The 24,324-nt window shown below is 37.7% G+C and overlaps 1 protein-coding gene across 1 annotated transcript in view; it reads left to right on the forward strand.

Annotated features, from left to right (window-relative positions):
* Positions 1-401: 401 nt before the first annotated feature.
* MCHR2 (melanin concentrating hormone receptor 2) overlaps positions 402-24,324 on the forward strand; it is a 35,260-nt gene continuing 11,337 nt past the window's right edge. The window contains exons 1-3 of the mRNA XM_003922910.3: positions 402-591; positions 9,079-9,288; positions 13,541-13,735. Of these exons, the coding sequence (XP_003922959.1) occupies positions 410-591; positions 9,079-9,288; positions 13,541-13,735 (587 nt within the window). The 5' untranslated portion in view covers positions 402-409. The remainder of the gene's footprint in view (positions 592-9,078; positions 9,289-13,540; positions 13,736-24,324) is intronic.

Below are 24,324 nucleotides of genomic sequence, written 5' to 3' on the forward strand. Positions count from 1 at the left end.
ACCTAAGTGTTACAGGAGTACTAGCCAATATGAACAGATCTACAGACTAATAAGAATAGATGTGATCTATAAACAACCAGGACCTGTATAAACTAAGTAAATGTCAGCTATGCGCAAAACATGTAGGACAGTAAGATGTGGTAAGATACAAAGACTATCATGGGGCTTCTCATGCTGTTCTGTAACTTGCGGTTTATTTATCTTTTATGGTAATCTGTGAGATTGTTATGAACAAGGACCAATCATACTCACTCTGGAATCCTGAGTTCCATGGAATCTTGGTTAAAAAAAAAAGAGGTCCCAGTAAATATTATTTGAATTAGGTAAAGGAAATTCTACTGAGAGAATGTTCACTAAATAAATCACTTCCTATTACTTCACAGCTTTAATTCCTGGAAGTCCGTGAACAATGAATCCATTTCATTCATCTTATTGGAACACCTCTACTGAACTTTTAAACAAATCCTGGAATAAAGAGTTTGCTTATCAAACTGCCAGTGTTGTAGATACAGTCATCCTCCCTTCCATGATTGGGATTATCTGTTCAACAGGGCTGGTTGGCAACATCCTCATTGTATTCACTATAATAAGGTAAGGGCTACTTTTTATTTCCTTCCATACTTCAGAAAACTACATTCAAATCTCCCAAAATAAATCCTTTGCCCTGTAGTATTTTGCTTAATGAAATGCAATTTTGGAAATATTTGCTTAAGATAGGATAAAGAAGATTCTACAAGTACTTTCACCATGTGTTAGGTAACATCTCAGTTGCATATCTCAACATGCTCAGACCTAGGCCAATGCTTACTGCTGGGTCAGTGAGATTTTAGAGCAATGATTCTCAGTCTTAGATGCATATTAGAAGCACCTGGGGAGCTTTAAAAACTCCTGATATGCAGTTTCACCCCAGATCCATTAACTCAGAATCTCTAAGACTAGGGCCTGGGTAGGATTTGAAATTGCAATGCGACAATTTATTTACCAGCAATAAGAATTATCCTTAAAAAATGACCTGTTTAGGCAGGTAAACGAGATTCTTTTACTCACTTGGGCAAAAGAGAGACTATCTGATCACCAGAGGATGCAGGAGTCATGGGCTGTTCATCTTCATGTAGACCAGCCTATATCACTCAAACTAAGAGACATCTGCCCCCCCAGTACCTACTGCCTGGGTACCACATCTCCCACCTAATTCAGGTAATTTCCTCATCTCAAGTAGAGCATAAGATTTCACCTGGAGAATCAGAACTGATTATTTGTTTTCTAGGGACTTGACCAAATGGACTCAGAATTAATGCACACAAGCCCTATAACTAGTTGATATGTATTTGCTATCCTGATTATTTTCAAGTGTAAGATTTGCTGGTTTTAATAAATACAGGATGTTAACTTTTTCATCCTGGTTTCTGATTATACTTAAAATCACCATTTTTAAAATGTTTGTCCATATTTATATGTTACAAAAGATATTTTAGACTGCAAGTTCAATATCCCTTATCCAAAATTCTTGGGACAAGAAGTGGTTCAAATTTCAATTTTTTTTTTATTTTGCACTGTTTGTATATGCATAATGAAATATCCTTGAGATGGGACCAAGTCTAAACATAAAATTCATTATGTCTGATTTATACCTTATAAACATAGCCTGTAAGTAATTTTATGTAATATTTTAAATAATTTTATGCATGAGACAAAGTTTCTGTGCATCGAACCATTAGAAAGCAAAGGCATCACTCTCTCAGCTACCTATGTGGATATCTGTGGTGATTTGGCATCACTTTCCTTTCTGACTCCATATTTACATCCAACTGATAAACAATCACTTTCTTACACTTATTCACACAAAAGTACTTAGCAGTAAAAACTATGACCATTAATAACACTAATACAGTGAAAAAATAATGTGTTCGGAGTAACTAGGCAGCCCAGTAACATCACCGGAATACCTGCATTGGCTGCGAAATAACAGCAGCTGAGGGGGCTCGGAGGACCATTTTTCCCTTGGAGATGCTGTCTGTTGTGCAGCAGCATTTTGACTGCCACCCCATCAGATGAGGTCAGGTGTGGAATGTCCCACTTGTAGGGTCATGTTATTCCTCAGAAACTTTCAGATTTTGGAGGATTTCAGATTTAGATTTTCAAGTTAGGGATGCCCAAGCTGTGTTACCTAACAGGTGTTTTCGGCATCATATTAATACATGCAACAAACTTTTGGGCTGCATATTACACTTAAAAAACAGCTGTAAATTCATTTAGTCTCCAAACATCAGTACTACTACTATAGCTATTTTGGGAAAGAGGCTCAGATGAGTAAATAACTGGTCCAGCATCAAAGAGCTAGTGAGTAGCAATCCTGGCAATTGAACTCAAATCTTATTCCGAATTCTAGGCTATTTTCTCCAAAACTAATGAAAACAAAGAGGTCATCAAAATTAGAAAGACAGTTGTTGGATTTGCCATAAAGATAAAAGAATACTCACAGGCTTAATTGAGAGCAAGAAGAGCCCTCAGGTTGGTCACACAGATGGTGCTCATCATCCCTGAGAAGGCTTAGAACTTGTCACTTCCCCAGGTGGCATCTCATCAGCCAGCCCTCTCTCAAACTTTCATTTTCGCCATCTCTGCAATTAGAAGTAGAGAACAATGGTATTTTTTACACCAGCCATAGCTGAAGATTTATTTAATACATTGGGATTCTACTCTTAATAAATTTCAGGCATTCCTTATTGTGTCCTATAAAGACATTTATGAATATCAAGCATTTTAAACACTTTTTGAATACTGGAAGAAATTCAACTCAATATATATTACTAAATACCTGTTGCCTGCCCCTCATTGCTCTAGGGTTTATGAAAATACCAAAAACTGTCAGCGTCTATCTAACAAGCTGATATTCTAGTGGAGAAGATGAGATCTAAACTCATGGAATAATTTGAAAAATAATACAAGAAAGACATTAAAAACAATCCTTTGAGGGAAAAAAAAGATGGCTCAGATATGTTCCAAGAAAGAAAATGGAAGTAATCAAATATTCTAAGGGAGCCTCAAAGAGGCAATAGTGCTGAGTAGAGACTGAGTAGCCAGAGACTTGAGAATGTTTCTAGCTCACCCCCACTGGCCTGATGGACCTGCCTAGTTCTCCTTCCATCTCTCCCTCATGCCCCTCAGTATTTCTGCCCTGCTCTTCTACAGATACATATAAGGTGTCCTAAACCCAAAAGCCTTGGTACCGCCATTGAAAAACCAAGTCCTTATTAGTTGCTAGCCCTTCTGAAATGTTTGCATCTTCACAGGCAGTGTTTATATGCAAAAACTCTTCAGTGTGGGATTCCAGGTCTTGTGACCAGCTGTTGAAGAGATATTTGGAGCTAGAGAAATTTCTTGGACTCCTGAATTTACACCAGTAGATAACAGCTTAATCCCATCTACTTATACGGAGAAAAAGTCAGAAAAAAGGAAGACATGTGCAATGTGAACTCTTCTAAAAGTTAATTCTGAGCTATAATTTATGAAAACAGATTTTCAACATAAAGTCAATAATAGTCAAAAAGTGGGGGAAAAAACACCTGAACCATTATACTGACCAATTTGTTTGCATTATTGTGAACAATTTATCATTTCTTTATATTATAATTTTATACATAATGTGAGAATATACATTAGATAAAGGATGCTAATGGAGCTTTTAAAATAAACATTTTAATTTCAAAAAGTACTGGGAACAACTTTTAATTAAAACAAGTTTTAATTTTTTTGCTAAGACTTTAATACTTTTCTTTGCAAATTGCTCTAAAAATTTATTAATCTTTCAAAAGTCATTTGAAAGCAACTTACCTTTATTTATTTATTTGGCTAGGAATTTATCAACTTTTTTGCAAATTGCTCTCTAAATATTTTAAGGCAACTTTTATTAATGTTTTCATCATGCTTTGCCATGATCTTTTATTTGTTACTTTCTGAACAGACAGGTGAATTAAATAAAATATTAAGACTATAATAAAAATAAGGAGAAATAAATAACATTTAAACAACATTTAATGACTTTCCTTTTTATGGCAATAATTGTAGCAAAACCAGTGTTCATCAATAGAACTAAAAGTTAGTAAAATCATTGAAGATTCTGGAAGGCAAGCAATGAACTAATTTCTGACTTTGCCAAATGAAGACTAGAAGCATATATAAAATAAATATGTTTAAGGAAGATGGAGCTTCAAGAATAAGATGTTCTATGTGCCTTTTTTAAAAAGCAAGAAGCAATTTGTGCATTAAGAGGGTGACTGTAAAATAATGAGGCCAGATCATCAGTAGTCTGTTGTACATTAAATTTATAGCAGGTCAAAGGAAGCCAGTTCAGAAGATGTATGCAGAAAATTGAGTCAATTATAATATTTTGTTCTTGCATTCCCAGGAGACAGGTTATTGAACTCAATCCCATTACTCAACTATTCTCCACAAGCACAGCAGGCCCTGGGAATCACCTGTACTTCAATAAAGGGACTGACACTTTTTTGTCAGACCCCCATATCCACCTTCTGAACTCATCTTTCTTCTATTACTGATAGACTCCCTTGAAGTGGGCAGAGTCTCTGTAAAAGGTGCCCTATCCTCCAAAAGTAAAGAGTTCCCATTTTGTCACTTCCTGCCCTCATCTCCCTGTCAAGTCAACTAATTCACATTAAGTTATGAATTCATGAAACAGAGGTTACAAGATGGACAATGTGTTAACCTAGAGGAGTACTATCTAATGATGAAATTCCAGTTGCTGACAGGATGGGAAACGTTTTAGAACAGAGGTCTCTTCCTTTTTACCCCACCCAGATTAAACAATAACTAACAGCTCCCTCTACCCAGCCCTCTACCATTCCAAGTGTCAGCCATACACAGACTCTTGTTGGAATTGACCCCCATCCTTGGCTGCACAGATATGTTTTAGATGCCAGAGTACCACGCAACCACATCTGTTCATATGTACTGTGGTCCAGTTGGCCAATATCTTCAGCTGGCTTGGGAATCCAAAGGAGTTAAATGGCTTGCCTAAGGGCACAATGAGTGATGCCATAGAAATGAACATAAAATTCCCAGTTAGGTTCTCTTTCCACTATATTACTCTATGTATCTAGAGCAGGGCTGGCAAATAGGTAACTCTGCTGTAAACTCTCACCCTTAGCAGTCATCCCTAATCACACAGGTCTGTCCTGTAAAGCATCTGTGTAAGGACTCAGAATTCTCAATACAGTGCTTCAGGAAATGACTGTTGATGCATTGGCATTGGCTCGTGATAGCAATTTAATTCAACTAAATGCCAAACGGGATGGTAAGGCAACCCAGAGATTAACAAGAGCAGGAAGTCAGTTCTACATCCCTCACCCCAATGCCACTTTCCTCTCCCTGCCCCAAGCTGGAGGGAGAAAGAGAGAAGGAAATTTTACAGACCTCAGGAGTCTAGGCTGCCTGATGGGAGCTGGAGCCACAGTGGTATCTTGGACCATGGAGTGAGGGCTACAGGAGAAGCTGGAACCATGAGAGAGATGCAGCCACTGCCCAAGATGCCAACAGCAGAGAGGGTAAAGAAATATTCTGGCTTCTCCTTTCCTCCTAACTCTCCAGTTCCCACTGGTGCTTCTGATTGGCCAAACCTAATCAGAAGCTAGTTGGCAAAGGGGCCTAAAGACAGGCTGGCAAATGACAAGCACAGCAGCCCGCATATGTAGTGTTATGTTTTGTTAGTTTTACTTAATCCATATCATATATTGTTATTTCTGATTGTAAAAGATTCGCATGGTTTTAATAGAAATTTTGAAAAAATGTCAGAAAATACAAACAATAAAGTAAAACATCAGTCACCAAATAGGTGATCACTGTCATCACCTGACATATTGTTCCTGCAAAATTTTTAACAAATAAATTTAGAGTCATGCTATATACATAATTTTGTATACTTAAAGAATTATATAAAATTTCTTTAAAAAGAAAGAATACTGATTATGTATATTTAAGAATTTCTTGAGGGGGAGGGGCAAAAAAAAGAATTTCTTAAAAAGAAAGAATACTGATTATGTATATAGCATGACTCTAAATTTATTTAATTTTTTTAACTTAATAGTGTAAGTATTTTCCCATGTGATTAAATATTCTTTCAAACTATGACTTATGACAGCTACATCCTATTGAGTGTGGTAGTGTGGAGTACTATAATTTATTTTATCATTCCTCAAATTAATGAGCATTAGATATGACCACATTAACCATATGGAACACACGTTAGCCAAAATTATAATAAGTCTTTGTATTTTATTTTAAATGTATACATCATAAGAAACATAAATCTTATGAAGTCTGACAACAGGAAATCTGAAGATAAATGAGATCTAAAAAGGAATATAATGTATGTAGTTAGAGATTCTACAATTTCTATTTAGTTGTTTTTAATTTTGATGTTGTGGCTTTCAGTAAAGAAGACAACAATAAATATAATGCGTTATTTATATTGCCCTAGCAATTTATGTCCAGATAAATGATACATTTATCAATTACTTCAAATTCTCTTTGTACTATACAGAATATCATCTAGAAACACTTTATTTCATTCTTTTTAATTGCCAGTTAATGGCCTGCACTGTCCCCACAATAGAATTACCATAATTCATTATCAGTAAACGATGTGTACCCCTCCAGAGAAAAGCAAGAGCGGAGGATCTAATTGCTGCAATTGAGACCTAAGCAATTGCTTATGGTTTACATCCCAATTCACATGGAAATAACATCTATTTATAGACTAAGATTTATGATTTTTTTTTTTTTTTTTAGTTTGGAGCTCTTTCTGACTGCTGATATCTGTCCCTCTTCTCTGTCCCTTCTCCATTTCCCATACTCAATGACCTGGAGAGGACAAGGGATGAGAGTACAAGGATAGTCAGCTGGCTGCTCTTTTGTTTGACATTATCTTTTCTTCATGTCTCTTCTCCCTCTTGGTCATTCTGGTGTGAGCCACCAAGCTTCTGAGGGCAAGAGACCAACCTGTTTCTTTAGTGGCAACAAGAATGTGTTGTTGAATGGTATGGTTGCTGAATAAGGACTTCATGGCAGTAACTTCTCCACACAGTGAATGCTGCCAAGGCCTGGAGAAGAGATGGGCTCACCCCGTCTGATGTTTCACATAAGAATCTAACAGCTGAGAAATGAAATTCACAGGCTATAGAAGTTGTAGCCAATGAATAATGAAGATACACAATAACTTCCAAACAGCAGAGCACGAGCCCTGAAATAGGAGTAAACTAGCAACTATGGCATAATCTTAAGACTGTTTCTTATATGCTCTTTAAATTCATATGTGCCCACATCTGCCAAGAAACCTGTCTTGACACTTCCCAGGAAAGAGGAGAGGGTCCCCTTCTTTGTGCTTCTTGTACTTGTCTCTAGTTTTCACCTATCAAATTGTAATGTGATTGTTTATTTATGCATGTCTACACAATAAGCTCCTTGATGACAAGGTTTATACATAATTTAGCTTTACAGCTTTAGAGCACAATATTATGCCTGCCATATAATTGATGCTCAATAAAGTGTTTGTTGAATTAATGAACAGCATCTCCCAAAGATGATACCTGTTTATTATTGAATGTGCCAGCTCCTTAAAATACGAACCAATTAAATTTTAAATTTCTGCTCTCAGAAATGTATTTCACCTGGTGATGAGAATGCCACATCTAGATAGCACTGAATTCACTTCTCCCACCTTCTGCTCCCCACAGGAGACATGAGATCATTCTCAGTGCTGTCTATCAGCTCCCTCTTTTCAGATGACTCTCCTCCCTGTCTGGATCTGAGGGTCTTTATTAACAGTATTTGCTAGTCATTAGATTTTACTGGAATATTTCTAAGTCATTGTTGAAATCTTAACAATGGCCTCAGCTGCAACAGGAAGAAAATGCATTAGGCAACAGAAATCATTTATTTTCACTCTTCAGCTGTTTTAAATACTAGGAGTGAGTAAAGACTGAATTTTTGCCTGAGTATATTTAAAGTTGGTATAACTTGTCGCTGCATAAAAAATTACCCCAAACGTCTCAAAAAAAAATTACCCCAAACATAGTGGTCTGAAACAATAAACATTTACTGTCTCACATGTTTCCAATGGTCAGGGATACAGGAGCAGCTTAGCTAGTTGGTTCTCTCATGATCTGTCAGAAAGTTGCCGTCAAGCTGTCTTCCAGGGTTACAGTCATCTGAAGGCTTGGCTGCAGCTGGAGGATCTACCTCCAAGGTAGCTCACTCCCATACCTGGCAAGCTGGTGCTGACTTGTTGTTGACTGCAGCTTCAGTTTCTCTCCACATGGACCTCTCCATACTTGAGTATCCTCACAAGATAGCATCAGGCTTCCACCAGGGAGAGCAATCCAACAGAGAGCAAAGAGAAACCCCCACAGTAACTTTGTGACCTAATTTCAAAGTCACACACTGTCACTTCTGCCATATTCTCATTGTTAGGAGCAAATTAATAAGATCAGCAGTCAAAGAGTGGGAATTAGGCTCCAACTACTGAAAGGAATATCAAAGAATTTGTGGACTTTTTTTTTTTTTTCCGAGATGGCGTTTTGCTCTTGTTGACCAGGCTGGAGTGCAATGGTGTGATCACTGCAACCTCTGCCTCTTGAGTTCAAGCGAATTCTCTTGCTTTGGCCTCCCTAATAGCTGGGATTACAGGTGCCTGCCACCATACCCAGCTAATTTTTTGTATTTTTAGTAGAGATGGGGTTTCACTATGTTGGCCAGGCTGGTCTCCAATGCCTGACCTCAGATGATCCACTCACCTCAGCCTCCCAAAGTGCTGGGATTACAGGCACGAGCCACTGAACCTGACTTGTGGACATATTTTTAAACCACCATGGTAAGTTACCAAATAAATAGTTCAAAATGCTTAAATATACACAAGTCTAGGCATTTCCTCTATGCGTTTGTGTAGGTTTTCCTTTAATATTTAAAATGCATTATGGCAATGAAAAATTTGTATCAGTTAGCATATATTGAAGAGTCTGCATACATTCATTGTCAATCCTCAGTTTCCTCCATCTCTTTCAGATCCAGGAAAAAAACAGTCCCTGACATCTATATTTGCAACCTGGCTGTGGCTGATTTGGTCCACATCGTTGGAATGCCCTTTCTTATTCACCAGTGGGTCCGAGGGGGAGAGTGGGTGTTTGGGGGTCCTCTCTGCACCATCATCACATCCCTAGATACTTGCAACCAATTTGCCTGTAGTGCCATCATGACTGTAATGAGTGTGGACAGGTAAGTGAAGGACTTTGAAATATCTTAATATAATTCAAAGGTGCCTGTGCTTCCCCAAGCTCATTCCAATTTAAGCAACATCAGATTTGATTTATAACAGCACAGTTCTTCTTCGTTTGTTTCATTGCAGGACTGATTACTTAAGAATATTTTATTTAATTTTCATAGAGGTCTATTTTTAATGGAAAATAAAACACAACAATCTTCTTTTTTCTAATCATTCTTTTTTACTCTGCTTTATTTGCAATTCACTGTAAAGAGAAAACCACAAAACCATGAAATATTAGAAACCAGAATGAATTTCCCCCATCATTTTTACAGTAAGAAAACTGAGGCCCAGAGAGGTGAGGAGATTTGCTAGAAGGACACAGAGAATTAGTGGCAGGGCCAAGAATTAAAGTAGGTTTCCTTAGTCCCTGTCCAGGGCTATTTCTGATACATTTACTGTCTCATATACTTGTTATTGCTTCATAGCTCTAAGGAATCAGTAGAGTAGAGGTTCATATACGACCATGAAGCAATTTCCCAGTGCCAGGAAGACCATCTTTTACAAACATTATTGTGATTGGTTAATACAAATGCTGTCATTTTATATCATTAGAAATATATTCCACTATGTCCTGGAATGTGCCATAGCCCTTTTCACCACTCATGCAAGCTAATGTTGTTTTAGGAGATGATGATGGTGGTTAGTACTTATGGAGTCAGTGAGTGGGAGAGCTCAGTTCAGATCCAAGCCATCTGACTGTAGAAATGGCAGGTAGTTGTAACTGCCTCACTGTCTGGCCTGTCCAGAAAACTTGCAATGTAGGATAAGACCTGCATTATCCAGATGCAGAATGTCCACACCAGGTCCTAGAAGCTCACCTCAAACAGAAACAGGGCCTAAAGACAACCATAGTATTTCCAACAGTGATACTCTGTCTTCCAGAGCAACCCACGTAAAATCTCCATCTGCCTTCCTTCCCAACCCAACCTTAACCCAACATATTTAATCCTCCTTGCTCTGATCTACTCTTTCTCCTTGGATTCAAATATATTACATAAATCACTTTGTGTGTGTGTGTGTGCCTGTGAGTGTGTGATTTATTGTCTAGTTACCCTGCACTTCAAATGTAAATTCCACAAAGGCAGGGTCTTTGTCCACCAATGTATCCTAAATGTGTGTGTGTAACAGTGCCTGGCACTCAGGTGCTCAAAAAATATTGATGAATGAGTGAATGAATGAATGTCTTGAAGGATATGTTAAATTTCCCTGGGTTCATCCGAAAATCTTCTTTAACCCTGCTTCTTTCACTCTTCCAAATGGGACTTTCGGTGGGGAAGTGATGAGCCATTCTTTAGATGAACAAAAAAAGAAAAAAATGGCAAGGTTCATATAAATCATTCACTCTAAAAAAAAAAAAATGAATAATCATGGTAAGTTTTAAAAATCCTTTTGTTTTTCTGCAAGAGAATTTTCAAAATATAGAATGTGCTTCTCAACTTATAATTAACACATTTTTAAATCAATATATGGCATAGGTCTAGTTAGCTCAGCTGATGCCAGCCAATGTGACTGTGTTGTGAGAAAAGCCCCAGAAGCTTGTCAGGGTTCCAATACCAGGAAAAAGGCCTTGAACAGACCAGGTTCACTGTAGAAAAGCAATTTAAAGTACAGGCCATACCAATAGTAATCCCATCTTGGGGATAATATGAGCTTCTTTATACCCTGTGCCTTGGATGCAAGAGAATATTGGCCTTTTTTTGGGGGGGGGAGGGGAAGGAAGATGTATACTCCTATAAATTTCTTACTATAAATGAAGTAAATGGGCATTTTCTGTCTTGGAGCAACCAACTGTGTGTATTTCCTAATACTGACAGGTTTTTCTTTGTGTATGTGTGCACACATGCGTGCATGTGTATCTTACACCTAGCCTTTTGTTTTGTTTTGTTTTGTTTTAATCCAATGGACATAGTATGCTAAAATTTCATTTCCCATTTAAGACATTCTGCCCTTTTCTTCCCCTGGCCTTCACTCTGGAAGATCAGGTGGTAAGAAACAAATGAAGAGGTTATAAAGTGGAACGATTTCCTTCCTCATATTTCTTGTAATTCTAACTCTACTAAATGCATAAAAGTTTAACAAAATCTGCAATTTTGTAAAAGAGAAATGAGGCTTGCTTTGTATGAGCATAACTAAATGTCAGTGCCATCAATATGCCTTAGTGTTTACATATTTAAATCATTTTAATTGCCAATTTAATGGATCATACATTTCAAGTGTTTCCAATAACTCATTTTTCTTTCCCTAATTAGTAATAACTGCAAGTGTGTAGAATATTTAGTAGTGGACTCCTACCTCTATAGCCATACAAAAACAATATATAAACATCCAAAATGTTTGCCTTCAAATGAAAGCTATCTAGACTTTCATTAGTGGCTACTTTTATAAATAAATTCTCTAAAACATCGAGTCAGTAAGTAGGAGCCAAAATTTGCAATTTATTCATTAATGTATTCAAAAAGCATTTATTGAGCATGAACCATATGCCAGAGATTATTGGATGCAGGGGATACAGTGGCCTTAAACTAATAATCAAGGCTTCTGCCCTCATGGGGCTTTCATTCTAGTGGTATAGACAGACATTAAGTGAGGAGTCCCACAAGCAAATGTATATTTCCACATAGTGATAACACACTAGGAGGGAAAAGCAGAGTCTACCTATAATCTTTTATAGTTATGTTCTCTACTATAGAATGGGTAGTCAGAGAAGGCTTCTCTAAGAGGGAGACAGTTAAATAAGAACTTGAAGGAAGAGCGTGAAGAAGCAGAGGCAGATCCTGCCAGGCAGGTAGAACAGCATGTGCCTGACCTTGAAATGGGAAGAGCGTTGAGGAAGTCAAGGGAGAGATTAGCACAAGCTCCAGCTTGAGCAGCAGGCAGGACAAGGTGAAAAAAAAAGACCTGTGGATCATGGGAGGAATTCTGAAAATCGATGGAAAACCACTGAAAGATTTTCAGCTGGGGAGGGATGCTATCAGAGAAGATTCCTTAATTGCTTGATGCCATGACTTCATCATCCTATAATTCCAGTAAAAATGATGACTGGGCTGCTATGCAGTCACTACATCATCCACTTCCCCAGCAGGGAGAAAAGAGGCTCTTCTCTCCTTAGCCATGGGGAATGCTTGTGCAATGTGCAAAGGATGGGTAGCTGTGGAGCCCTGACCAGAAACCATTCTCTGCATGTCAAAGGTCCCTTAACTGAATGCAAAATAACCTGCTTCTGGTGCAAAATTGAAAGAACAAGAGGACAAGAAATTTTTCATTTTTATGAGTCTTCATTAAATAGCTTTACAAAAACTTGGAGAAAATTAATTGACCATAGAAACCATTTTTGCCTTTGTTGAATTTCTGCTAATACTATCCTCCACCACCCCCAAACCCCAGCAAAGCTGTGCTTTTTCAAATAGCCTTCCTTCTGAATCTGAGCTCTGTTTTTCATTCTTCAGCTTTCATTTTGCTCTGAAAAAAATCTTGGATTTGCTGGAGGACCAAATGTATTTGATATGTCAGAATTTCAAATTTGATTAATGATTACCCCTTTTTTTCCCTGGCTCTAAAATGAAAAGAGAAAACATAAAGAAAAATGCTTCCCCATGAAATGAGCCCATTTCTTCCCTCTGGCTTCTAGCCTAAGTTCCTTAAGGAATTTGCATTGTGTATACTAGTCACACTTGTTCATCCTCACTGTGACTTCTGTGAGCTGAAACCCCATGGGCCTGGCGACTTTAGTGTAAAACCATCTGGGCAAAATGTTTGTTCTGTGTGCCTGAACCCCCTTCTGCCAAGGGATTCTCTTAGCCCCACACATTCGCCTTCTTCCTGCCTCTGTGTCAATAAATCCTGCTGGGAAAAGTGTCATTTCCTCCTGGAGGAAATCCCTGTTCAGAGACAAAGTTGTCCAGAGTCTCATTTACAGGAAAAGCCCCTTTGTAAGGAAAGAGTTTGCACTGCAGAATTTTACGATTATCAGTGTGTTCATAGAAAGAACAGCTATTTCAGTGAGTGGTTTATTCAGACTTGGAGGGTCAAGAATTGTTTTCTCTACAGATACTAGGAAGCTCTTAAAAAATAAAACTTTCTTTTGCTCTGATAGAGGTGTGCTTCACAATAATGCTAATAATTTACTCTCATTGTGAACCTTTCATCCTTGGAGCTCAGTGCTTTTATTGATTGTTCTAAAACTCTTTCTAAATGGCTTTGCAGGTACTTTGCCCTCGTCCAACCCTTTCGACTGACAAGTTGGAGAACAAGGTACAAGACCATCTGCATCAATTTGGGCCTTTGGGCAGCTTCCTTTATCCTGGCATTGCCTGTCTGGGTCTACTCGAAGGTCATCAAATTTAAAGACGGTGTCGAGAGTTGTGCTTTTGATTTGACATCCCCTGACGATGTGCTCTGGTAAGTTGTTAAAACTTAAGAAGAATGAGTTGAATTAACTTGTGAAGTACTTCATTCTCCTTGTCAACATGTGAGCAGCCTTGAAGAGTATCCTTGTGGATCTTCTTCTTACCAGTCTCTCTGCTTATGTTTCTCCGCACATGCAATCAAGGTGATAGTTTGATTTTAAAGGGGAGGGTAACCGTTAGAAAAAGATTTTTAATTCAATCATGTGACCTAAGTGGACAAACATATATTTAAATATGGATTTTAAAGATTCATAGCAGCCAGATGCAGTGGGAATGCAGCAATCAAAGGAGGTAAGGAATTTCCAGAGTCACCCAGAGTCAAACCTCATCAGTATGCAATTGTAGTTTGCTTGAATTGTGTCCCCTGTAAAGATATGTTCAAGCCCTACACCAGCGCCCCCCCACACACCTGTGAATGTGACCTCATTTTGAAATAGGTGTTTTTCAGATGTGATCAAGCTAAATTAAGGTCATGTTGGATTAGGGTAGGCCCAATGACTGTGTCCTGATAAGGAGAAGCAGATTTTAAGAAACGCAGAGGCACACAGAAAAGAGAATATATGTGAAGACAGAGGCAGAGATTGGAGTGATATGTGTGTTAGCCAGGGAACACCAAGGATTACCAGAAACCAGCAGAGCGGGTAGGAGGGAGCATAGAGCAGATTCTCCTTCAGAGCCTATAAAGGACCAAACTTGCCAGCACCTTGGTTTCATATGTCTAGCTTTCAGAACTGTGAGAGAATAAATTGCTAGCCTTAAGCTATCCAGTTTGTGCTAATTTCTTACAGCTTTCCTAGGAAACAAATAGAACTATCATCACCATTTTATACAATTTAATTTAAAAAAAAATTAAAAGTCTTTAATTTGATATGTAAACATAGAATTGGAATTCATGATTAAACTCTTTGAGCAACTACCAATGGCCAATAACTGCTAGATATTTTTTCATGTGCTGTCTCATATCAGCCTGGCAGATTCCTTTCTCCTACTCCATCACTTGTCAAATAGATGAGTCATTCTGCATTATGTGGACATAGCCAAGGAAGAATGGAGGTAAAGGACCTGCAAATGCACAAATCCAGTAAAAAAAATTTCATATGTGTGCATCTCTTGTTCAGTTTAATATAACAAAGCATTATAAACTAGATGGCTTGTAAACAATAGAAATTTATTTTTTACGGTTCTGGAAGCTGGAAGTCCAAGATGAAAGTGCCAGCATGGTCAAGTTCTGATGACAGCCCTCTTGCAGGTTGCAGTCTGCCAAATTCTCATTCTAGCCTTATGTGGCAATAAAAGAGAGAGAGGAGGCAAGCTGTCTTGTATCTCTTCTTATAAGGACACTATTCCAATTCCTGAGGGCTCTACTCTCATGACTTAATTACCTCCCCAAAACCCCATTTCCTCATACCATTATATTGGGGGTTAGGTTTTCAACATGGGAACTTTGAGGGAACACAAACATTTAGAACGTAACAGTGTAACATAAATAGGATTGGACTTCCAGTTCCAAAATGGCAGCATAGAAGCAAGCTAACTGCACCCCCCCACACACAAGCCCTCAGAAAATAAAAAACAAATACACAGCACCAAGGTTATCATTAGCAATATCCCAGAACTCCAGAACTCAAATATGAGGATGAGACGGTTCCTTGGGCTTCAGAGAAGTGAAAAAAAGAAAATGAAAAAACCCCTAAACAGACTGTAACAGAATCAGACTTCCACATCTGTGACACCCTCTCCCCCATTCTGCCTGACACCAAACACATGAAAAACTTCCCCACAACTCACAGTTTCTACTCTGAAAAAAAATGAGATCAAGGTAGACAACCAGCTTTCCCACCACCTTGGATTCCCTAACAAAATACCTGTCTCTGCCTTAACCTATGGGAAGTATCACAAGTGCTGGAAGAGAGAAATATCCCTGAGAACAGACAGAGACAAAGTGGATAGGTGGGACATTTGCTCTGTAACTCAGCCAAAGAAGACACTAAATCCAAATGGCTATTCAACAGCACCACACTGCAGGAGGTATATTCAGCAGGAGTTCTGGGCACAAACCCCTAGCCAGGCTTCCCACACCTCCAGGATATATCCTTTGGGACCTCTCCCATTAAGGACAGGCTGTGATTGATGGGTTACTAGTGTCTCATCCTCATATTTGAGTTCTGGAGTTGTGGGATATTGCTAATGATAACCTCAGTGCCGTATATTTGTTTTTGATTTTCTGAGGACCAAACTTGGTGGTTAAGGCATCACTAGAGCCAAATAATCTCTAAGCAAATATATGCAATAAAAACCAAAACAAGTCAGACAGAGAAGGTTGAAATAAATAGCAAATCCTCAGTGCAAAGACATAGATGTGCATCCGCAAGAAGCAACAGCAAACAGTGAGCCATGATCTCTCCAAATGGACAAAGCAGGGAACTAGTAACTGACCTTAATGAGACAGCACTATGTGACCTCTCTGGCCAATAATTCAAAATAGTAATTTTAAGGAAACTCAGTGATCTCCAAGATAACACAGAAGAGCAATTCAGAAATATATCAGAGAAATTTAACAAAGAGATTGAAATAATTTAAAACATTAAAAAGAAAGCTTGGAACTGAGAAATACATTTGTTGAACTGAAAAAGTTACTAAAAATTCTCAACAGCAGAATGGGTTTAGCAAAGGAAAGAATTAGTGAGCTTGAAGGCAGGCTATTTGAAAATAATCAGAAAGAAAAAAGAATAAAAAGAAATTAAGATACAGAAAAAAATTACTTCAAAATCTAAGACTTATCCATGTTCAAGAGGGAGTTAAGCAATAGCAAGGAGTAGAAAGCTTATTCAAAGAAATAATAACAGAAAATTTCCCAAAACTTGAGAAAGATGTAAATATCCAGATGTAGGAAAATCAGAGAACACCAAACAAAATCAACCCAAATAAGACTCTCCCCAAAGCAGATAATAAATTCTCAAAAGTCAAGAAAAAGATAGAACTCTAAAATCAGGAAGAGAAAAGAAGCAAATAACATATAAAGGAGCTCTAATTCATCTGGAAATGGACTTCCTACCAGAAACCATACAGGCCAAGAGGAAGTAAAATGACACTTTCAAACTGAAAAAAAAAAAAAAGCAAGATACTGCAGTCAGCAAAATTATCCTTCAACTATGAAGAAGAGATGAAGTGTTTCCCAGACAAGGAGCTGAAGGAATTCCCCACGACCAGATCTGTCTTACAAGGAATGTTAAAGGGAGTTCTTCTCTTGGAAAGAAAAAAAAAAAAAAACACTAATGTGCAAAAAGAAAACATTTGAAGGTATGAAACCCCTGGATAAAACTAGATACAGTAAAAAGCAACAAGCAACAAGTATTAAAATACTCTAATATTGTAATTGTGGTACACAATCCATTTATAATTCTAACATGAAACCCAAAAGACAAATCTATCAATAACAATAACAGCTATAGCGACCTGTTATGAGACAGATAATATGAAAATATGTAAATTGAGACAACTAACAGGTAAAATATGGGGGAATGGAGTTAAAATGTAAAATTTTTTTCCATTTTTTCTTTGCTTCTATTCTTTGTGATGTAAGATAAATTATCATCTCTTTAAAATAATTTGTTATATGTGTAAGAGTTTTTGGCAGCATCCTTGTAACCACATTGCAAAAATCCATAATAGATTTTTAAAATAAAAAGTAATGAATTAAGACATTCCACTAGAGAAAATCACTTTTCAACAAAGGAAGATGGTAAGAAAAGAAGAAAGGAAGAGAAAAGTTACAAAACCAGAAAACAAGCAACAAGATGGCAGTAGTTAAGTCCTTACTTATCAATAATAACACTGAATGTAAATGGTCTTGATTTTCCAGTTAAAAGGCAGAGAGTGGCTTACTAAAGAAACAAGATTCAACTATATGCAGCCAACAAGAAACCCACTTCACCTATAAAGACACACATAGACTGAGAGTGAAGAGATGGGAAAAGACATTCCATACAGCTGGAGATCAAAAAAGATCAAGAGCAGCTCTATTTAGATAAAACAGACTACAAATCAATGGCTGTAAAAGAAGACAAAGAGGGTCACTCTATAATGATAAAGGACTCAATTCAGCAAAAGGATATAACAATTATAAATATCTCTGCACTCAAGATTGGAGCTCCCAAATAAATAGAGCAAACACTAATAGATCTGAAGGAAAAGAGAGGCTGCCAAGTAATAATAGACAGAGACTTTAACACACCATTCTCTGTAATCGACAGATCATTCAGTCAAAAAATCAACAAAGAAACAGCAGAGTTAAACTACACACTAGACCTAATAGACTTGACATTTACAGAACATTTCACCCAACTGTTGCAGAATGCAAATTCTTTTCATCAGCATATAAAATATTCCTTAACCCTATCGAGCCACAAGATACATCTGATTAAATTCAAAAAAGTAGAAGTTATAGCAAGTATCTTCGACCACAGTGGACTAAAACTAGAAATTAATAACAAGAGGAACTTTGGAAACCACACAGACACTTATAAATTAAACAGCATGCACCTGAATATCAGTGGATTAATGAAGATATTAAGAAAGAAATTTAAAAATTGTTTTGAAACAAATGAAAATTGAAATACAGCATAACAAAATCTATTGGATATAGCAGAGGCAGTAAGTACTAACAAGGAATTTTATAGCAATAAATGCTTATATCAAAAAAGCAGAAATACTTAAAATAACCCACAAATGTACCTTAAAGAATTAGAAAGGTAAGGTCAAACCAAACCCAAAATTAGTAGCAGGAAAGAAATAATGAAGATTAGAGAAGAAATAAATAAAATTGAGACTAAAAAAAAATACAGATGATCAACAAAATGAAAAGTTGGTTTTTCAAAAAGATAAAACCAACAAACCTTTAGCTAGACTAAGAAAAACAGAGAGAAGATCCAAATAAACAAAATCAAAAACAAAAACAAAAAATGCAAACATAACGACTGAGACCTCAGAAAAACAAAGAATCGTGGGAAAGTGTAATGAATAACTAAATGCCAACAAACGGGGAAATCTAGAGAAAATAAATAAATTCCTGGAAACATATAGCCTGCCAAGATTGAACCACGAAGAAATAAACAACCTCAACAAAGCAGTAGTGAATAAGGAGACTGAAGCTGTAACAAAAAGTCTTTTATCGAAGAAATGTCGAGAACCTGATGGCTTCACTGCTGAATTCTACCAAACATTTAAATAATTAATATCAATTCTCTTCAAACTTCAAAAAAAAAGTGAAAAGAAAGGAATTGTTGCAAACTCATTCTACAAAGCCAACATTACTCTGATACAAAAACCAACCAGAGATACACAAAAAAAGAAAACTACAGACCAATATTACTGATGAACATAGATGCAAAACTCCTCAACAAAATACTAGCAAACAGAATTCAACAACACATTAAAAAGATCATATATCACGAGCAAGTAAAATTCACCATACAGAAATCAATAAATGTGAGGACAGTTCACCATACACATATCAATAAATTTGATACATCACATTAATAGCACCAAGAACAAAAACCATATGATTTCAATAAATGCCAAAAAAGCATTCAATATAATTCAGCATCCCTTTCTGATAAACCTTCATCAAACTGGTTATAAAAGAAACATACCTCAAAATAACAAAGGCCATACATGACATACCAACATTTAATTTTGTACTAAATGGGGAAAAATTGAAGGCCTTTTCTATAAGATCCAAAACAAGACAATCATACCCACTTTCACCACTTTTATTCAACATAATGCCGGAGCATTTAGGAAAGATAAAGAAATAAAGGGCATTCATATTGGAAAGGAAAAAGTCAAATAGGCTTGTTCACAGATAGCATGATATTATGTTTAGAAATACCTGAAGACTCCACCAAAAAAATATTAAAACTCATAAATGAATTCAGTAAAGTTGCAGGATACAAAATGAACATATAAAACCAATGGTATTTACATATGTAGTGATTAAAAATCTGACAGAAAAAATCAAAAATGCAATTGTCTTCAAAATAGCTCCAAAGGATATAAAATACCTAGCATTCAATTCAACCAAAGAAGTGATAATATCTATACAAGAAAAACTATAAAACTCTGATAAAAAATACACACATACATAGATACCTGATGAAAGAAACAGAATGCAAAAAAAGATATTCCATGCTCATTAATTGGAAGAATTAATGTTGTTAAAATGACATACTACCCAAAGCAATCTACAGATTCAGTGCAATCTCTCTCAAAATACCAATAACAGTTTTTACAGTAACAGAAAAAAAATTCTGAAATTGATATGGAACCACAAAAGATCCTGAATAGCCAAAGCAATCCTGAGAAAAAAACAAAGTGGAGGTATGCAACCTGAGTTCAAAATTCACTAGAAAGCTACAGTAACCAAAGAAGCATGGTACTGGCATAAAAAGACACAGTTATCAATGGAACAGAATAGAGAACCCAGATATAAATCCACACATTTATAGCCATCAACAAAGTTGCGAAGAACATACAATGGGGAAAGGATAGTCTCTTCAATAAATGGTGCTGGGAAAACTGGAAAACTATATGCAGAAGAATGAAACTAGACCCTTACCTCTCACCATACACAAAAATCAAATTGAAATTAATTTAAAACTTAAATCTAAGACTTTAACCTATGAAACTACAAGAAGGAAACATAGGGAAATGCTCCAGGACATTGGTCTGGGCAAAGACTTTCTATGTAAGACCTCAAAAGCATAGGCAACTGAAGCAAAAGCGGATAAATAGGATTATCTCAAACTAAAACACTTTTGCACAGCAAAGAAAACAATCAACAAAGTGAAGAGACAACCCACAGAATGGAAGAAAATATTTGCAAACCATCCATCTGACAAGTGATTAATAACCAGAATATACAAAAAGCTCAAACAACTCAATAGCAAAAAACTTCAAAAAATCCAATGTAAAATGGACAAAATCTGAACAGACATTTCTCAAAACAACACATACAAATGGCCAACAGGTAAATAAAAAGTGCTCAATATCACTAATCATCAGAGAAATGCAAATCAAAACTACAAGGAGATATTATCATACCCCAATTAAAGTGGCTTTTACCAAAAAGACAGGCAATAACGGATGCTGGCAAGGATGTGGACAAAGGGGAACCTTCATACATTGTTGGTGAGAATGTGTATTATTTACAGCCACTATAAAGTCTCCTCAAAAAACTAAAAATAGAACTACCATGTTATCCAGCAATTCCACTACTGGGTTTATATCCAAAAGAAACAATATTAATATTAATATATCAAAAAGATGTCTGTACTACAGGTTTATTGCTGTACTATTTAGGATAACCAAAATACGTGATTACTTTAAGTACCTATCAATATGTGAATAAAGAAAACGTAGTATATATATACAATAGAATATCATCCATTCATAAAAAACAAAATCCTGTTATTTATAGCAACATGAATAGAACTGAAGTCTATGTTAAGTGAAATGAGCCAAGTACAGAAAGACAAATATCACATGTTCTTACTTATATGTGGGAGCTAAAATAGTTAATTTCATAAAGATAGTATATTGGTGGTTACCAGAGACCGGGAAAGGTAGAGAAGTGGGTAAAGAAGAGAAGTTGATTAAGGGGTACAAAGATACACTTTGATAGAAGAAATAAGACCTAGTGGTTTATGAATCAGTATGATTATAGTTTAAAATATCCTATTGGACATTTCAAAATAACTAGAAGAGAATAATTTGAATGTCTCTAGCATTAAAAAAAAAAAGACAAATATAATGCTGGGAAGATGGCCACCTAAGAACAGCTCAGGACTTCAGCTCCCAGTGAAAGTGCAGAGGGTGAGTGGACGCCGCATTTCCAGATGAACTCTTGTTGCCCACAGACCAGGAGATACCGAGGCAGAGGGGTCGCCAGCGTCGCAGTCCCAGCCGGTGCAGCTGTTTTGGCCCCCGTGGGGCTGATTCCGCCCGCGCGGCTGCTGTGACCACTCCCTGTTGCTGCGGTTCTCCGTACAAAAGCCACTGGTCTCGGAGCCCTCTTAGCTGGCGATCAGAGCCCTGAGATGGCAGAGTTGCCCATTCATCTGAAATAGCGAGCCAGGCCAGGAGATTCCTAGGCAAAAAATCCGCCAGGAGCCGAGCCGGCACCGCAGTTCGAGCCGACTCAGTGAGTTGCAGCACAGATCCCGGCGCCTTTTCAACAAGTGACTGGAACGCGGGCTCGTTCAACTTAAAAGAAAAGACTCTGAGTCAGGGAGCCAGGTGATCAGGCTCGGTTGGTCCCACCCCTCCACCCCCAACAACAACGAAAACAAAAACAGTAATTGGAAACCCTCTGGGTTGAGCCCTTCAAACCAAGCACAGCTGAACCTGGACGGTCCAGCTCGGCGGGGGAGGAGCTTCTGCCATTACTGAGACTCTCCACCGCTATGGAGGCAGGCTGCCGTTGCCAAGGCAACCGGCCATTGCCGAGGCAACCTGCCACAACAGAGAGAGTCCGCCATGACAGAGGCGGGGCCACCTTTGCTTAGACAGTTCTAACTATGCCCACATAAACAGGACTGCAGGGAAGAGCTCAGGGCAGCTGGGCGGAGCCCACAGCAGCTCAGCAAAGCCCCTGCGGGCAGGCAGTGGCTAGGCATGCTGCTAGCTGGGGGGTCAGACCTGAAAGAAAAATCAAAAAAGGCAGTAGTGCAATGGAAACTCATAAAGCTCCAACTCCCTGGGACAGAGACAGACAACAGGTGGATAAACCCACAAAAATGGGAAGAAACCAGCGAAAAAAGGATGAAAACTCCCGAAACCAGAACACCTCTCCTCCTAAAAGGGATCACAACTCCTCACCAGCAAGGGAACCAGACCGGATGGAGAAGGAGGGTGATGAAATGACAGAATCAGACTTCAGAAGGTGGGTAGTAAGAAACTACAGTGAGCTAAAAGAACATGTTCTAACCCAACGCAAAGAAAATAGGAACCTTGAAAAAAGATTGGACGAAATGCTGACGAGAATGGACAGCATAGAGAGGAATATAAGTGAATTGATGGAACTGAAAAACGCAACACGAGAACTTTGTGAAGCATGCACAAGCTTCAACAGCCGAATTGACCAAGCAGAAGAAAGGATATCAGAGGTCGAAGATCAACTCATTGAAATAAAAACAGAAGGCAAGAACAGGAAAAAAAGCGCAAAAAGGAATGAACAAAATCTTCAAGAAATGTGGGACTATGTGAAAAGACCTAATCTACGTCTGATAGGTGTACTGAATGTGATGAAGAGAATGAATCCAAGCTGGAAAATACTCTTCAGGATATTATCCAGGAAAACTTCCCCAACCTAGCAAGGCAGACCAATATTCAAATCCAGGAAATACAGAGAACACCACAAAGATATTCCTCAAGAAGAGCAACCCCAAGGCACATAATCGTCAGATTCACCAGGGTTGAAATGAAAGAGAAAATGCTAAGGGCAGCCAGAGAGAAAGGTCGGGTTACCCACAAAGGGAAGCCCATTAGACTCACAGCAGACCTCTCAGCAGAAACCCTACAAGCCAGAAGAGATTGGCGGCCAATATTCAACATCCTTAAAGAAAAGAACTTTCAACCCAGAATCTCCTATCCAGCCAAACTAAGCTTCATAAGTGAAGGAAAAATAAAATCCTTTGTGAACAAGCAAGCACTCAGAGATTTCATCACCACCAAACCTGCTCTACAAGAACTCCTGAAAGAGGCTCTACACATATAAAGGAACAACCAGTACCAGCCACTCCAAAAACACACCAAATGGTAAAAGAGCATCAACACAATCAAGAAGCTGCATCAACTAACCAACAAAACAGCCAGATAGCATCAAAATGACAGCATCAAATTCACACATAACAATACTATCCCTAAATGTCAACGGACTAAATGCCCCAATCAAAAGACACAGACTGGCAAACTGGGTAAAACGCCAAAACCCATCAGTGTGCTGTATCCAGGAAACCCATCTTACATGCAAGGATACACAAAGGCTCAAAATGAAGGGATGGAGGAAGATCTACCAAGCAAATGGAGAGCAAAAAAAAGCAGGAGTTGCAATTCTCATCTCTGATAAAATAGACTTTAAAGCAACAAAGATCAAAAGAGACAAAGAAGGACATTACATAATGGTAAAAGGATCACTGCAACAAGAAGAGCTAATGATCCTAAATATATATGCACCCAATACAGGAGCACCCAGATACATAAGGCAAGTTCTTAATGACTTACAAAGAGACTTAGACTCCCACACAATAATAGTGGGAGACTTTAACACCCCATTGTCAATATTAGACAGATAACCAGACAGAAAATCAACAAGGATATCCAGGACCTGAACTCAGACCTGGAACAAGCAAACCTAATAGACATTTACAGAACTCTCCACCCCAAATCCACAGAATATACCTTCTTCTCAGCACCACATCACACCTACTCTAAAATTGACCACATAATTGGCAATAAATCACTCCTCAGCAAATGCAAAAGAACAGAAATCATAACAAACAGTCTCTCAGACCACAGTGCAAT

Source organism: Saimiri boliviensis, chromosome 4 (genome assembly GCF_048565385.1).
Source record: "Saimiri boliviensis isolate mSaiBol1 chromosome 4, mSaiBol1.pri, whole genome shotgun sequence".
Taxonomy (NCBI): domain Eukaryota; kingdom Metazoa; phylum Chordata; class Mammalia; order Primates; family Cebidae; genus Saimiri; species Saimiri boliviensis.